The 16,943-nt window shown below is 40.4% G+C and overlaps 1 protein-coding gene across 1 annotated transcript; it reads right to left on the reverse strand.

The window, feature by feature from the left end:
- Positions 1-1,391: 1,391 nt before the first annotated feature.
- Positions 1,392-16,806, reverse strand: rpl9 (ribosomal protein L9). Its single transcript, XM_034188509.1, has 8 exons — positions 16,714-16,806; positions 16,139-16,185; positions 15,873-15,988; positions 14,834-14,929; positions 12,872-13,004; positions 4,233-4,313; positions 2,570-2,681; positions 1,392-1,519 (listed from the first exon to the last, which is right to left on the reverse strand). Exons 2-7 carry the CDS (start codon positions 16,182-16,184, stop codon positions 2,575-2,577), a joined length of 579 nt encoding a protein of 192 aa, XP_034044400.1. The 5' UTR covers position 16,185; positions 16,714-16,806; the 3' UTR covers positions 1,392-1,519; positions 2,570-2,574.
- Between the last annotated feature and the right edge of the window lie 137 nt (positions 16,807-16,943).

Here is a 16,943-nt window from a genome sequence, read left to right on the forward strand (position 1 = left end):
CCCGATTTCTACACAGCACGCGCTTGGAAAACTTGCAGCAGGTCAAAATGCCAAAGGGCAAAATCTAAACTTAGAATTCACTTAAAAATGTATGCTGTGAAAATTTGACACTCATTTAGTACAAATAATAAACTTATTTGGGCTGTATCACACTTACTTTGATGTAATATAAAAAACCAAATATTAGAGATTTACATAAAAGGTTTTAAAATGCTTTGTCAGTCCCTTCGTGAACATACTTTGCTCTTTGAACCATGGCAGAGATCTCCACTCTAAAAAATGGAGACCCCTGACAACCCTACCATTTTAGGACTCACACACAAAAATAAAAAATTAGCAATGCACAATATAATTCATTAACTAAATGCCTGTCAATTACTGGGTAGGATCTTTAGTTTTTGCACCACTGCCTTAAAAACGTTTGTAGGATGTCTCCATGACCATGATTCCATCCAGCAAGGTCAAACAAAGCCCCAAATTAGTTTGTCACTACCCGAACTAGCAGGTGGTAAAATCACAAGTCAGAATTTCAATACATCCACTTGGGAAATGATTCACAATATTAATACCAGCATTTTGGCATCAAAATTAATCCTATATCTTAAAAATATCCCCCCTTTGAATGTAACAAAGTATGGTCTATTTTCAATTATGTGGCTATTCCGCTATGTGTAGTTTGTCCATGCTCTTCAAACTTTATAAACAGTTCTTTCACAAAGGTTTTATTTCAGTCACACTGTGTAACAGAACTTAGGAGGAAGCCATGCGCTTCAAAAACTTTAAAAACAAACCATTGTCAAAGGTTTTATCAAATTCTTTAGCCTGAGATCTTGTTTTTGGCTTGGCCATGACACTTGATTTACTACAACTTGCCATGCTGACTTGAAATTACATGTGTAATTGCATGATCACTGTAATAATATCACTATTTATGTAGCGTTTGTGACTTCTCTAAAACAAGTAGTACCAAATCAGGAGCATTATATATCATAAACTTGAATGTTGTGTTCAATGCAGGGATCATCAAAACTAATCATGAAATCAAAACAATTACATTCTAATATTTCAAAAGATGCTAAAATTACAGTATATATTGCAGTTTGCTTTTTTGCATGAGGTGGGTTTTTTTTTTTTTTTGTCATTGTAGACACCCACTTTCTATATGAAGTATTTCCCAAATTACACAATGCACAATCTCTGAAGTGGATGTAAGCATATTTGAAAAAATATACATTTTCTACCATTACCACCTCCTGCTACCCGAACTAAAAAAATGAAATCTTAGAACCAAACAATTAAGCAGTGTCATTTCTTTATCCAGTTTTGTTTGCGCACTTTAAAAATGCTCTCCCCACCATTAACAAGCAATAAAACAATCAGAGGCAAGATGATTTGGAGAAGTGGATAAATTTATTGGTCATACACAACAGTATCTGGACTGAACCCAGTGGTTTCCTTCATGAAGATGCCACCACAACTTCCTGATGCCTGCTGTGACCGTGGTGGTATGACGCGAAAGCTGGTGGGGGGAGGGAGAGAGAGGAAAAAAGGGAGACATCAGTGGAACTGATCAAATGAAATAGTTTAACAATCACAAAGTACAGACACGACAGAACCGGATAGATGTGGACTTAACAAAAACAAACTTGTCACAAATTCGATTAATGCTGTTGTACCAATTCACATGCAGATATTCAGAGTTAATATACCATGAAATTAACATGTATTAGACATTCGTTGAAGAACATCAGTTTTATATGGTCAAGCAAACCTACAAACAGAGGAGAGAGAGTCAATTAAATTCTAATACCAGAGACAAACCCACCATCCATTATCGATACCAGTTTACTCCAATTAAGGGTCAGAGGGTGGCCGGAGGCTATTCCAGCAGTTATAGGGCATGAAGCAGGGTACACCCTGGATAGCACGCTAGTCTGTCGCAGAGCCACATATAGACAGAAAAACACATTCACACCAGCACACACTCCTATGGTCAATTTAAAGTTTCCAATTCACCTAACATGCATGTCTTTGGATGTGGGAGGAAGTCACAGCACCCAGAGGGAACCCACACAGACACGGGGAGAACATGCAAACTCCACACAGAAAGGGCAGAAATCAACCCCAGGACCTTCTTGCTTTAAGGCAACAGTGCACCACAGTAACCTAACACACTATGCTGCCAATACCAGAGACAGACAGAATAAGTAAAAAAAAAAAGAAGCTACAATCATCTGTAGCACAATGACAAATCAATCTTGCAACACAAAAATAAGATGCAACAGCAGTATTTGGCAAAGAAAATCCAACTTCTAAATTCTGCGACTGGTAGTGCTAGACTTAAGAAAATGCGTCAAATTGCTCGATATATCTAATTGTCATTTCCTGGCTAGTGTTGACCCCAATTACAGCTCTGCATTTTACATGAATGTTCTATTCTTATAGTCACTTTCCAAAAGGACAAGCTACTGATCACATTCCAGGACTTAACAGCAAACTGCCTGTGATCATAATGTGAGCTCTAAAATGGCCTTTAAAGACAGAATAATATATGGCAACATTTGCTAACCTCTTTTACTGGTCTGGTTCCACAACTGTTCCTTTCTCGGAAACGTAGATACCATCCAAGAACTTCCTGATATCTTTGTTTTTGACTGTCGTGGCCTGCTGGATCAGAGCAACTGCAACACAGAAATGGGACCAACAAACAGCACATCATGGATCAGTTATGCAGAGAAAGCTGGATTCAAAAAGCCAACCTTAAAGACAAATAAACATCTAGGGATGGGTATTGAAAACCGGTTTCTGTTAGGAATCTATAAGAAATGATTCGACTCACTGACCTCAATAGCCTTTTTGCTTAACGATTACCTTGTCGGTTCTTAACTTCACATAACGCCGGAGCAGCCATTGTTTTTGAGGGTGTGTATCAGGAAAATAACCATTTCTCTATACTGATTGCGGGCCTGCTTCTCCTGAAAAGCTGCGAAGCGGAGCAGCAGGTCGCAGTGCAAGCAAAGCGCTTCAAAGCAGCTGGTCTACAATTTCTTCATTAACCTCAAAGTCATTTAAAGATGTTAATCGTGAGTCACCTTTGTGCTGATTAAAGTCACTATTGGGACTCGTCTTGTTGCGGGCAAGAAAAGAGAATCGGCCTCCACACCAGAGTTCGATGGTTCTCTGGCGTGAGCTGGACCCGCTTCGCTGGTTGGTAAACTAAAGCTCAGGTAAAGCAAATAATAATAATATCCTCCGTTTTGTGGGAGTAACTGCACAGCTCCCAATGCTGCATGAAGTTGGAAAGATAGATTTTGGATGGAATTAATAATTTCAAAGCAAATTGTCATTTTAAAATCAAATAACACCTCTTTCTAAATGTTATAATACACACAACAAACTACAACAGACCCAACCCCCCCCCTTTTTTTTTTACTCCTAAAATGAGACATCCTGTTTTTTAAGAATTACATCCTACATGCAAGAGCTCAGCTGAAAAGAAAAGCTTTTGACAAAAAATACAGATTTTATTTTTATTTATGTCCAGAGATCTAGGATTCATCATGTACAGGTTTTATTTATGTCCAGAGATCAAGAATCCAGTGTCCAATTTCATATCTATTTACTTTAAGACTCAATTAAATGCTGACATAAACCCCCCCCCCCCCCCCCCCCCCCCGTAAAACCTACTTTTAGTACACAGAAAATTCACAGGAAGTATTGATAACAGGATCGATAAATCTTATAGATGGCCATCCCTAATAACATCACACCCAGATATAGCTCCGCGAATCACAGGATATATGGATTGTAAAAAACAGTCAAAGCTGGTGAGCTTATATGTATTTATAAGTTTATACATTATAAAATGTTTGACATAAGGTGTGGTGTCAAGTGACTGATGAACCAAAGCCACAGGTGTGGGGGAGCACCGTATCCACATATACACACACACAAGTGACGCAGCTGTCTGAAGCGACATGCCGTGTATTTCAGCTATGAGATGTTACGGATGTAATTAAAACACACCTTGAATCCCATCAGTGTTTTTTTTTTTTCTGGATGTGATTTTCCAGATTAGTTTGGTCTTCTGAGCTTAGAACAATTACAGCCAAGTAGAAACAAGTATGCCTTTAATCACTTAAAATATTAAGGTGTGACAAATAACTTTGTTCTTAGTGGACAGAAACTGTTGTACCACATAAAACATGTTTAACAATGATGACCAAATGTACCTGAATTTGACACCAGCTCAACGTCATTACCCTCTAGCACCAGCTCATCCTTCTGGCCTGCAGAAACTCCACATACCACACCTGAGTGAAAGAAGAACAAGTTAGGACAGACAATATCTAATCCTGGGAGGGGGGGAATCCTCATTATCAAAAAGAAACAGAACAAGATTTTTTTTTTTTTTAATTAAGGCAGTATACCATGTCCATAGAGTCACAGAAAAAACACTATGTAATTACAAACAGAAGTAATGTTTCCTTGCATCAGTGTGTCAGTATCCTTAACCTTCAAAAGCAACTGAAGCTCCTACTAGACGTAAAGGGCATTATAAGATGCAAAATTTCAACTCAAAAATTGGATAAAAGGCAGCCTTATTCACATGCAAATATATGCACCAAAAAACCCTAATCAGATAATCTGGTTGTATTTATTAGGGCTTTGGAACTTAACTACTGTGAATTTTATTTTATTATTATTATTTTTTTAACTTGTCCGATTTACTGCTTTGTTTATGCTAATACCGTGTCCTTACTGGCTGCTCCTCTCCCTCTCACTGAAGTTTCTTTTCTGACTGAGTGGTTCTCACTGTTCACATTGACAGAGGTCGAGAGGTTTGGGGGAAGTGATATGTGCTCCCATGGTGGAGGGTTACAGCGTCAGTCTGTCGTGCATCCAGAAAGTATTCACAACGCTTCACTTTTTTCCACATTTTGTTATGTCCCCTCAAAATTGTGCTCACAGCACTCCATAATGACAAGTTTTTTTTTTTTAATTCTTGCAAATTTATAAAAAAAAAAAAAAACCTAAGGAATTATATGTACATAAGTATTCACACCCTTTGCTCATTACTTTGTTTTGATGCACCTTTGGCAGCAATTACAGCCTAAACTCTTGAGCGTTAGCCTTCTTGAATATGATGCCACTAGCACATAGGTTAAAGCAATAAATTTTCATCTGACTGAAATTTTTTCCTGGCAAAAATCAATGCCAGCAATTCCCTAAAATGTGGTGCAGTGGGGGCACACTGTTTTTTCCTAAATAAATACAATAAACATTATACAGCATACAAATCAATTCTACATAGCCTCTAAGGAGAGACAGACAAAGCATAAAAAGAATGCAAAACCTGAACATAAAGGTACATAAAAGGGCGGTGGGGTGGGGTGCAGTCTTGATTCTGGGGAGTCTGGGGGTGCTCCCCCAGAACATTTTTTTAAAGACCAAGTCAAATTTTGTGTATTCTGGTGAATGTTAATGGGTATAAAGCCCTCTGAATCAAATAAAATTCACTTCAATCTGTGAAGTAAAAACATAGTATTGATTATGGGGGGGTCTGGGGGGTCTCCCCCACAATTTGTTTTAAAAGAGCAAGTCAAATTTTGTATATTCTGGTGAATTTTAATTAGGAAGCCCACTGAAACAAAGAAAAGTCACTTCAATCTGTGAAGTAAAAACACAGTATTGATTATGGGGGGGGGGTCCGGGGGGTGCAGCCCCAGAAATTTTTTTAAAAGAGTGAGTCAAATTTTGTATATTCTGGTGAATTTTAATGGGTATAAAGTCTTCTGAAACAAAGAAAACGCACTTCAAACTGTCAAGTAAAAATTCTTTGTCTTCTGTAGTATTTTGATCTGTTCTAATCCGGTGAATGCACCAAATGGGTGCTGTGCTGCTGGCTGTACAGTCAATAAAATACAAAATTAGGGCCTAAAGCAACTGACAACGTTGTTCTGCTGTGCACAAAGTAACACTGTCACCAGTTTTGAAAACGCATGCACACTGAGAAACTCAAAACTGGCTTATTCACATTTAATCTGTAAAATGCTCTCACTCGTAAAACAAACTTGGGCTGCAACTAACGATTATTTTAGTAATCGATTTTTTTTTTTTTAAACTTACATGTGAGTTTTGCCATTATTTCTTGAAGTGAGTTATTAAAAGGCCTTTATCACGCAACATCAATGTTTGACCTTGTAATAAAGTTATATTCTCGTCAAAAACGTATCTCGAATAATGTTTTTTTGTTTGTTTTGAGAGATTTCCATCAGGTTTCATCTGATTATGAGCATTTTTAGATGCCTACAGAAACTATCTCAACCACTGACAACATATTACAGAAAGAGTCCACAAAAGTATTTTAAAGGCCTGACTAAAGTGTAATATGTGATCTTTAATAAGTTATTTTCATGAAAAAAGACAAATGTGCAATTTACTGCATTTTATTTTTTTCTTCTGTAAAAACACAGCTTAGATGTGGTTTGACCGAAACAAATTGTCATTAAACTTTACCAGTTGTATATAATTCTCATTTTACATTACATTTCATTTTATTTTACCTTATGTTTATATTAGTTGTGCATATACTCTGAATAATTTACCGTTAAATTCCACTATCTTATTTGGCAAAAAAATTACTCGCACCACGGAAAGCACCTTTTTGGAGTTGCACTCAAATCTCGTAATGGAAATTACAATGGCAATAAAGGCGATTCAGATTTCTCTGATTATTAATATATAAATAAAAATAAATAAATTACAATTCGTAATACATTTGACTTTTACGACAACAAACACTAAGCCATTAATTATTTATTATACAGAAAACATGCACACAAACTGTGCTGAGATGCGAACAGCTTAATGCTAACTTTATCATTGGAAACGCCATAGACATGCTAACGCATTAGCATCAGTGCTGTTTTTAAGTTATAAAATACATCTATCAACTGTTTTATAAGACCAGAATAGGTCGGTTTAATATAAAAAAGGTAAATATTACTCACAGACATATGCTCTTTAGGGTTTTAGCAGGGGAAAATTAAGATAAAGCTAAATTTTCCAAATGATGCAAATCCGTCGTGGTGACAGAGAACTTTAACCCATGCACTAGCATGGCGCACGCATCTTTGGACAGTTTTGCCCATTCCTCTTTGCAGCACCTCTCAAGCTCCATCAGACTGCATGGGGAGCATCAATGCACAGCCATTTTCAGATCTCTCCAGAGATGTTCAATCAGATTCAGGTATGGGCTCTGGCTGGGCCATTCAAGGACATTCACAGTTTTTCCTAAATTGGCTGTGTGCTTAGGGTCATTGTCCTGATAAAAGATGAACCGTTGCCCCAGTCTGAGGTCAAGAGCACTCTGGAGCAGGTTTTCATCCAGGATGTCTCTGTACATTGTTGCATTCATCTTTCCCTCAATCCTGACTAGCCTCAGTTCCCGTCACTGGGAAACATCCCCACAGCATGATGCTGCCACCACCATGTTTCAATGTAGGGATGGTGCCTGGTTTCCTCCAAACACGACGCCTGGCATTCAGGTCAGCGAGTTCAATCTTTGTAGTGCAGCAGATAAGTGAAACAATCATGCAAATGGTGATAAAAGCATCAAATTCGGCAGAAATTCTCCTTAGACACTCTTTCGAAAAACCGATTGGCCACTTGACTTTTCAATCGGTGGTCAGGTAGGGGTCAATTGAAGAATTACAGAGGTCAAAATTAAAAGATGCTCCAATCATACTAAAAAATATTCCACATTATTTGCCTGATCATAAAGATTCCAAAAAGGTATAGTTTGGACTATCTGTGACTGAATTCTATGGAGTTATAGGATAAAAACAGCAAGAATGGTGACAAAGGTCAGTGTCATTTTGTCCGGGGGTCAAAAGTTAAAGCTGCTCCAATTTTGGTAAAAGGTTCTGCAAATTATTATTCCAAATTATTTAGTTTTGTCCTGTACTTGTTTATAGCCTGCCAGTGGATGTCTGGCAGACAGTTTTATGCGTGTTATCCGTTTGCATCTGTAAGCACTGCGCGCCTGCATTCATTGGTTATTCATTCATTCCACCAGAGCCTAGACTGCAACAGTTAAGTGCGCAGGGAAAAAGTTTTGATCAACTTTACAATTGTGTGGACGGACTGCATTAAGCAGCATATGGGTAATATTTTGCGTGGATCCTTGGAAGCAAGTGACTATAATTCTTACATGTGAACAGAATAAAATCTTTACTGTCATTGCACACATATACACAGATACAACAAAACTTGTCCCCTGAATTTAACCCATCCTAATTACAGTTAGACACAATCTAACTACTAGGAGCAGTGGGCAGCCACAGTCCAGTGCCCGGGGACCAACTCCAGATGTAGATGCTGCCTTGGTCAGGGGCAGAGAAAGGAGCAGACCCTAAATTAGGGATGCATCCATCCATCCATTTTCTTCCGCTTCATCCGAGGTCAGGTCGCGGGGGCAGCAGCTCAAGCAAAGCCGCCCAGATCTCCTGATCCACAAACACCTCCCCCAGCTCCTCTGGTCCACTGATCTGTTTTGTAGAGATCAGTGGTTTCTACCACTAGTCTTCTGTGTTTTGGCCCGATGCGTCGTTCCTATTGGACAGCGCGAAGCTACGTCACAGCTCAGAGCAGTCAAAGTTGGACTGGGTTGAACTTTGACCGCGTCAGCCTGTCGACATACGGCAATGTGCGCTCCCGTCAGAAGGGCCGGTTTTGCTCTGCTTTTGACGCAACACTTCTGATGCCTCTAAAAAGCAACGCGTCTCATTGAAAATAATGCTTTTTAGACTGATTCGTGACGCCTCTGATGCTTCCAACGCGTCCGGTGTGAAAAGCCCTTAAAAGAGAAAAGGCAGCACTCTCTGTCTGTCTGTCTCTCCTTCTCAATTTTCAATTTCAGTGGAGCTTTATTGATATATTTTTACAATGTCAAAGCAAGTGTTAGAGTAAAAATTAAAAATCAAGTCCTCTGTCTCCCTCTTTGTCTCTTGTTTGCTCTCTCTCGCTTTCTCTCTCTCCCTCCGTCTTTTTCCCCTCGCTATTTTTCTCCCCTCCCCCCCCCCCCCCCTTTCAGCTGACAGAATCTCTGTTCGGCTTCTCCTCCTGGGATGCACATTGAGCTGGCTTTTCGCAGCCTTGAGACAGTGAAGCAGCTAACTTTTTAGCACACATTTTCAGCAACAATTCAGTTAATTTTTCAGAAAATCCGTGCTTGACGAACAGACAATTTGAACCAGAGAGCCGAACAGAAATTTGCCGCTACCCGCAGCTAGAACACTGCGGAAGAGAGCTCTCTCAAACAGTCCAGCTTCAAAAACCTCCCTCTCCTCCTCCTCCCGCACGGGAGTAAACAAGCAGAGAGCAAACAGCAGTTAAGAGGATCCACAGTGGCTCTTCTCCAGTATCGGAAAATATCACAGGTTGGATCTGTATTTTCCGATACGTGAATTACGTTGCTATCAGAACCAGATACTGATCCAGGATCGGATCGATCCCATCCATACCCCAGAAGCATGTTTTTGTGATGATGTGGATTTTGTGGGGAAAACTGCACAGAAAAGATCTTTGCACACAACAAACTTTCCAGTCTGGACCAGAGACAAATTACAGAATTTTCACCACTGGACAAATTATTTAAGCCGTTCTAACCAGTTTACTTAATCGGTCACAGTGCAACTACAAAATAATAAAGTTAGATGTACTAAGACAACTTTGTCAATATCACATGAAACAAAAATTCCATAAACCCCCATGTGTGACCACATCACAGAATCACTGATATGATATACAACCACTGGCAGTAATTATGGAATCACCGGCCTTGGAGGATGTTCATTCAGTTGTTTAATTTTGTAGAAAAAAAGCAGATCACAGACATGACACAAAACTAAAGTCATTTCAAATGGCAACTTTCTGGCTTTAAGAAACACTGTAAGAAATCAGGAAAAAAAATTGTGGCAGTCAGTGCCGGTTACTTTTTAGACCAAGCAGAGAGAAAAAAATATGGACTCACTCAATTCTGAGGAATAAATTATGGAATCACCCTGTAAATTTTCATCCCCCAAACTAACACCTGCATCAAATCAGATCTGCTTGTTAGTCTGCATCTAAAAAGGAATGATCACACCTTGGAGAGCTGTTGCACCAAGTGGACTGACATGAATCATGGCTCCAACATAAGAGATGTCAATTGAAACAAAGGAGAGGATTATCAAACTCTTAAAAGAGGTAAATCATCATGCAATGTTGCAAAAGATGTTGGTTGTTCACAGTCAGCTGTGTCTAAACTCTGGACCAAATACAAACAACATGGGAAGGTTGTTAAAGGCAAACATACTGGTAGACCAAGGAAGACATCAAAGCATCAAGACAGAAAACTTAAAGCAATATGTCTCACAAATCAAAAATGCACAACAAAACAAATGGAGGAACGAATGGGAGGAAACTGGAGTCAACGTCTGTGACCGAACTGTAAGAAACCGCCTAAAGGAAATGGGATTTACATACAGAAAAGCTAAACGAAAGCCATCATTAACACCTAAACAGAAAAAAACAAGGTTACAATGGGCTAAGGAAAAGCAATTGTGGACTGTGGATGACTCGATGAAAGTCATATTCAGTGATAAATCTCGAATCTGCATTGGGCAAGGTGATGATGCTGGAACTTTTGTTTGGTGCTGTTCCAATGAGATTTATAAAGATGACTGCCTGAAGAGAACATGTAAATTTCCACAGTCATTGATGATATGGGGCTGCATGTCAGGTAAAGGCACTGGGGAGATGGCTGTCATTACATCATCAATAAATGCACAAGTTTACGTTGATATTTTGGACACTTTTCTAATCCCATCAACTGAAAGGATGTTTGGGGATGATGAAATCATTTTTCAAGATGATAATGCATCTTGCCATAGAGCAAAAACTGTGAAAACATTCCTTGCAAAAAGACACATAGGGTCAATGTCATGGCCTGCAAATAGTCCAGATCTTAATCCAATTGAAAATCTTTGGTGGAAGTTGAAGAAAATGGTCCATGACAAGGCTCCAACCTGCAAAGCTGATCTGGCAACGGCAATCAGAGAAAGTTGGAGCCAGATTGATGAAGAGTAGTTTGTCACTCATTAAGTCCATGCCTCAGAGACTGCAAGCTGTTATAAAAGCCAGAGGTGGTGCAACAAAATACTAGTGATGTGTTGGAGCGTTCTTTTGTTTTTCATGATTCCATAATTTTTTCCTCAGAACTGAGTGAGTCCATATTTTTTTCCCTCTGCTTGGTCTAAAAAAGTAACCGTTACTGACTGCCACAAATTTTTTTTTCCTGATTTCTTATAGTGTTTCTTAAAGCCAGAAAGTTGCCATTTGAAATGACTTTAGTTTTGTGTCATGTCTGTGATCTGCTTTTTTTCTACAAAATTAAACAACTGAATGAACATCCTCCGAGGCCGGTGATTCCATAATTTTTGCCAGGGGTTGTACGAGGTCTGTCAATAAAGTATTGTACCTTTTTATTTTTTTCAAAAACTATATGGATTTCATTCATATGTTTTTATGTCAGACATGCTTGAACCCTCGTGCGCATGCGTGAGTTTTTCCACGCCTGTCGGTGACGTCATTCGCCTGTGAGCACGCCTTGGGAAGGAGTGGTCCCGCCCCCTCGTCGGACTTTCATTGTCTGGAAATGGCGGAATGAAAAGGGCTTTTTTCCCATCAGAATTTTTTCAGAAGCTGTGAGAGACTGGCACCTGGAAACCATTCGAAAAATTTATCTGGCTTTCGGTGAAAATTTTATGGACTTCACAGAGAATAAGGACTTTTACTACAGCTTTCAGGACTGCTTTAAGGGCGGTCGGTGCGCCGCGCTCCGAGCTGTGACGACGCGGCACAGACCACTGGATCATTTCTAAACAGATGGCTCTGTGGATACGAGACCGTCATGTGCTCTTTCTCTGGTTATCACAAGAGCTGGACATCAGCCATTTTCTGGCAGATTTCACTTTTAACAAGAGATTTTGTCATGGAAAGCCGTGCGGAGGCTTCGCGCATCACGACCGATTCGCTGATGAAGCGAGACAAAGGAACACCTCCATTTCGGAGTGTTAGAGGACAAGTTGGGACATGTCTATCTCGGCTTTCAATGCTTACCAGTCGAGTGAGTATAAGAGAAATTGTGGAGAGCTGGACATGTCCCAACGTGTCATCTAACACTCCAAAACGGAGGTGTTCCTTTGTCTCGCTTCATCAGCGAATCGGTCCTGATGCGAAGTCTCCGCGCGGCTTTCCATGACAAAATCTCTTGTTAAAAGTGAAATCTGCCGGAAAATGGCTGATGTCCAGCTCTTGTGATAACCAGAGAAAGAGCACACGATGGTCTCGTATCCACAGAGCCATCAGCTTAGAAATGATCCAGTGGTTTGTGCCGCGTCGTTGCAGCTCGGCGCACCGACCGTCCTTAAAGCAGTCCTGAAAGCTGTAGTAAAAGTCCTTATTCTCTGTGAAGCCTGTAAAATTTTCACCGAAAGCCAGATAAATTTTTCGAATGGTTTCCAGGTGCCAGTCTCTCACAGCTTCTGAAAAAATTCTGATGGGAAAAAAGTCCTTTTCATTCCGCCATTTCCAGACAATGAAAATCCGACGAGGGGGCGGGACCACTCCTTCCCAAGGCGTGCTCACAGGAGAATGATGTCACCGACAGGCGTGAAAAAACTCACGCATGCGCACGAGGGTTCAAGCATGTCTGACGTAAAAACATATGAATGAAATCCATATAGTTTTTGAAAAAAATAAAAAGGTACGATACTTTATTGACAGACCTCATATATGTCAGTATCTTCATAATCTTGCAACTCACCAGGTCTCATTCGGACACGCCGGATGTATTTCTCCCCCAAGAAGTTTCTGATTTCCACCAAGGTTCCATTCTCCTGAATGACAACATTTATGGGAAAATGGGCGTACACAGAACGCATTTTGTACCGGAAACCCTGCAATCACAGACGAACTGAATGAGGCACTGAAGGGGAACGTTAAACATTGTGGACAGCCCCCGACCCCTCACCAGTCATAAATGAATTCAATGCTAACATAACTTGCATAAAAGATACACTCCACAAAAATATAAACGCAACACTTTTGGTTTTACTCCCATTTTGTATGAGATGAACTCAAAGATCTAAAACTTTTTCCACATACACAGTATCACCATTTCCCTCAAATATTGTTCACAAACCAGTCTAAATCTGTGATAGTGAGCACTGCTCCTTTGCTGAAATAATCCATCCCACCTCACAGGTGTGCCATATCAAGATGCTGATTAGACACCATGATTAGTGCACAGGTGTGCCTTAGATTGCCCACAATAAAAGGCCACTCTGAACGGTGCAGTTTTATCACACAGCACAATGCCACAGATGTTGCAAGATCTGAGGGAGCGTGCAATTGGCAGGCTGACAGCAGGAATGTCAACCAGAGCTGTTGCTCGTGTATTGAATGTTCATTTCTGTACCATAAGCCATCTCCAAAGGCGTTTCAGAGAATTTGGCAGTACATCCAACCAGCCTCACAACCGCAGACCACGTGTAACCACACCAGCCCAGGACCTCCACATCCAGCATGTTCACCTACAAGATCATCTGAGACCAGCCACTCGGACAGCTGCTGAAACAATCGGTTTGCATAACCAAAGAATTTCTGCACAAACTGTCAGAAACTGTCTCAGGGAAGCTCATCTGCATGCTCGTCGTCCTCATCGGGGTCTCGACTTGACTCCAGTTCGTCGTCGTAACCGACTTGACATTCGCTGGCGTTTGGCACGTTGGAGAGGTGTTCTCTTCACGGATGAATCCCAGTTCACACTGTTCAGGGCAGATGGCAGACAGCGTGTGTGGCGTCGTGTGGGTGAGCGGTTTTCTGATGTCAATGTTGTGGATCGAGTTGCCCATGGTGGCGGTGGGGTTATGGTATGGGCAGGCGTCTGTTATGGACGAAGAACACAGGTGCATTTTATTGATGGCATTTTGAATGCACAGAGATACCGTGACGAGATCCTGAGGCCCATTGTTGTGCCAACATCCAAGAACATCACCTCATGTTGCAGCAGGATAATGCACGGCCCCATGTTGCAAGGATCTGTACACAATTCTTGGAAGCTGAAAATGTCCCAGTTCTTGCATGGTCGGCATACTCACCGGACATGTCACCCATCGAGCATGTTTGGGATGCTCTGGACCGGCGTATACAACAGCGTGTACCAGTTCCTGCCAATATCCAGCAACTTCGCACAGCCATTCAAGAGGAGTGGACCAACATTCCACAGGCCACAATTGACAACCTGATCAACTCTATGCGAAGGAGATGTGTTGCACTGCATGAGGCAAATGGTGGTTACACCAGATACTGACTGGTATCCCCCCCAATAAAACAAAACTGCACCTTTCAGAGTGGCCTTTTATTGTGGACAGTCTAAGACACACCTGTGCACTAATCATGGTGTCTAATCAGCATCTTGATATGGCACACCTGTGAGGTGGGATGGATTATCTCAGCAAAGGAGAAATGTTCACTATCACAGATTTAGACTGGTTTGTGAACAATATTTGAGGGAAATGGTGATATTGTGTATGTGGAAAAAGTTTTAGATCTTTGAGTTCATCTCATACAAAATGGGAGCAAAACCAAAAGTGTTGCGTTTATATTTTTGTTGAGTGTAAAAAAAAAATGGCAACAAAATTTCAGCTGTAAATGAACAGCTGAAACAATAAGAAATTCAAGTGTAACTATTGACTCAGACTGCCAGAAATGCTTGTAGTCTCACCAAAGTGACTCCCTTAATCATATTCTGGACGTGGCTGCAGATGGTGCGGACTGTCGCCAGCTCCTTACGGTTACCCCACCATTTATCCACACGCAGCTGAAGGAGACAGCACAGTGATATACACAGCTTCATTACACACACGGCACACCGACAACATTACAACTCTTCAAGAGCTAACAGTTTCCATCAAATAGTCATGGGAAGAGTTCATATAAAAAAACACAGCTAACAGACATTTCATTCCCCAGTTAATGGAAAACTAACAAAATACAACTGAAGTGGCTATATGTGTAGACATTTACAAAATAGGCAAGCAATGTTACTATTTATATTGTGTATAGAATCAGTTTGTTACTACATACTTGTATACCTTTGTACCTACTGAAAACACCCATTTCAATTAATTCCAGCTTTACACCTGCTGTCTGTCTACATGTGTTGGCCCTGTGATGGACTGGCACCCTGTCCAGTGTGTACACTGCCTCTCTCCCAATGACTGCTGGGATAGGCTCCAGCTCCCCCATGACCCTCAACTGGAATAGGCAGATATTGAACATTAATGAAGAAACTGCTGTCTGAGTGCTGGAATGCATTGAGCTCAGTTTATGGTAGACAAAGGCACAAACCAGAAATTGCACAAAAAAAATCTGACCATAGGGGAAAAAGCCACAAACCGGACAACACTGTCGTAAAAAGCCACAAAGCGATTGTAGATGAAGCTGCAAACCAGAAATGGCACAAAAAAAATCTGCCCATGGGAGACGAAGCCACAAACCGGACAACACTGTCGTAAAAACGAAGCCACAAACCAGACAATATTGTCGTAATGGTAGACAAAGGACCTAAATGACATGGTGAGATGCTGAAAAGCTTCGCTCATTCATGTCCTTGATATATACATATTAAAAAAAAAAATTCAATGAAGAGTGTGGAAGTAGCGTAAGCAAAGCTTAATTATACTGGAAATTGCAAAAAATAAGTAAAGTCAACTGAAGAATAATGCAAAATGAATTGCAAACACACAATACTTATTCCTAACCTTCTTCTTTTTCTTGCCAAGCAAGCTGAGCTCCAGGTTGATGTGGCTGAACTCACGATGGAGTTTGCCACGGGGCCCTTTGACCATCACTGTCCGCCCCTTCAACTTCACATCGACTGCACCATCACACAAGAGGGAAAAAAAAGCAAAGGAGAATGAATAGTCTTACTTATCCAACCTCATGTGTAAAACATGAAAAATAAATAAAATAAAACATAGCCTTGTCAATGAAGATATCCAAACAGTCCAGAAAGTTATGATCTTACCATTGTCGGGGATGTCGACAGTCTGACTGCTGAGAATGGTCTTCATTCTGTGAAATAAAAGGTAATTTACTGCAAAGCTTGCAATACAATACCAGCTCGTTTGTCAGCGTTTGGTTAATTTATGTAGTGCTGTTTAGTCATGCTAAAGTAGGCACACATCTGACAAAATATTTCAAGTTTCCGTCTGCCAAACACCCCATGTAGGCAATATTATGTTAATTAGCATTAGCGCTAATGCTATCTACCACATTTGTCAGTGCCAGCGGTTAGTATGAACCGAGCGGGAAACTAATCAAATTCGAGAGGACACTTTACATTTTTATAATTAACGCTTCTTATAATTCCACAAGATGCGGCCTATCGTCTCAGAGCTACACCACAGGCCCGACAGCAGGGTAGGCAAATTAAAAACTAAAGTATCTGGTGACAAAGCTACATCAAAAGCAAAATGTAGCCCACGTTTTAAACTGTAGTAATGTTCACACCAGATAATTAAAGATAAAGCAGCAACACATAATTAATGAACACAGATGACATGAGATGAAATGAGCGACAACATTTACAGATATCCTCACCTCGCCGGTAGCAGAGGAAAGGGGGAAGAAAGAACGTCATGACGCAGTTGTAGACCTGTACGTCCCGTCTCCAGACATTAAAATCAATCGCCGAACTAATCGATGATAATCCATTCAGTATCATGTTATTTAAAATATTTACAAATGCTTCTGGTGTAACTTTAATATTTTTGTGTAACTGTAGCGGTTGATTTGCTCTCAGACCTAATGAGCCGCTCGTCTGTGTACAA

This window comes from Thalassophryne amazonica, chromosome 15 (assembly GCF_902500255.1).
Source record: "Thalassophryne amazonica chromosome 15, fThaAma1.1, whole genome shotgun sequence".
Classification (NCBI taxonomy): Eukaryota; Metazoa; Chordata; class Actinopteri; order Batrachoidiformes; family Batrachoididae; genus Thalassophryne; species Thalassophryne amazonica.

Bases quoted from the DNA above. Each gene is read 5' to 3' on its own strand.
- rpl9 (XM_034188509.1), bottom strand. From the start codon at position 16,184: ATGAAGACCATTCTCAGCAGTCAGACTGTCGACATCCCCGACAATG. The intron at 4,314-12,871 runs GTGAGTTGCAAG...TCTTTCACTCAG, and splicing joins GCGTGTCCGAATGAGACCTG to GTGTGGTATGTGGAGTTTCT. The intron at 2,682-4,232 runs GTACATTTGGTC...TCTGTGTTGCAG, and splicing joins TGAGCTGGTGTCAAATTCAG to TTGCTCTGATCCAGCAGGCC.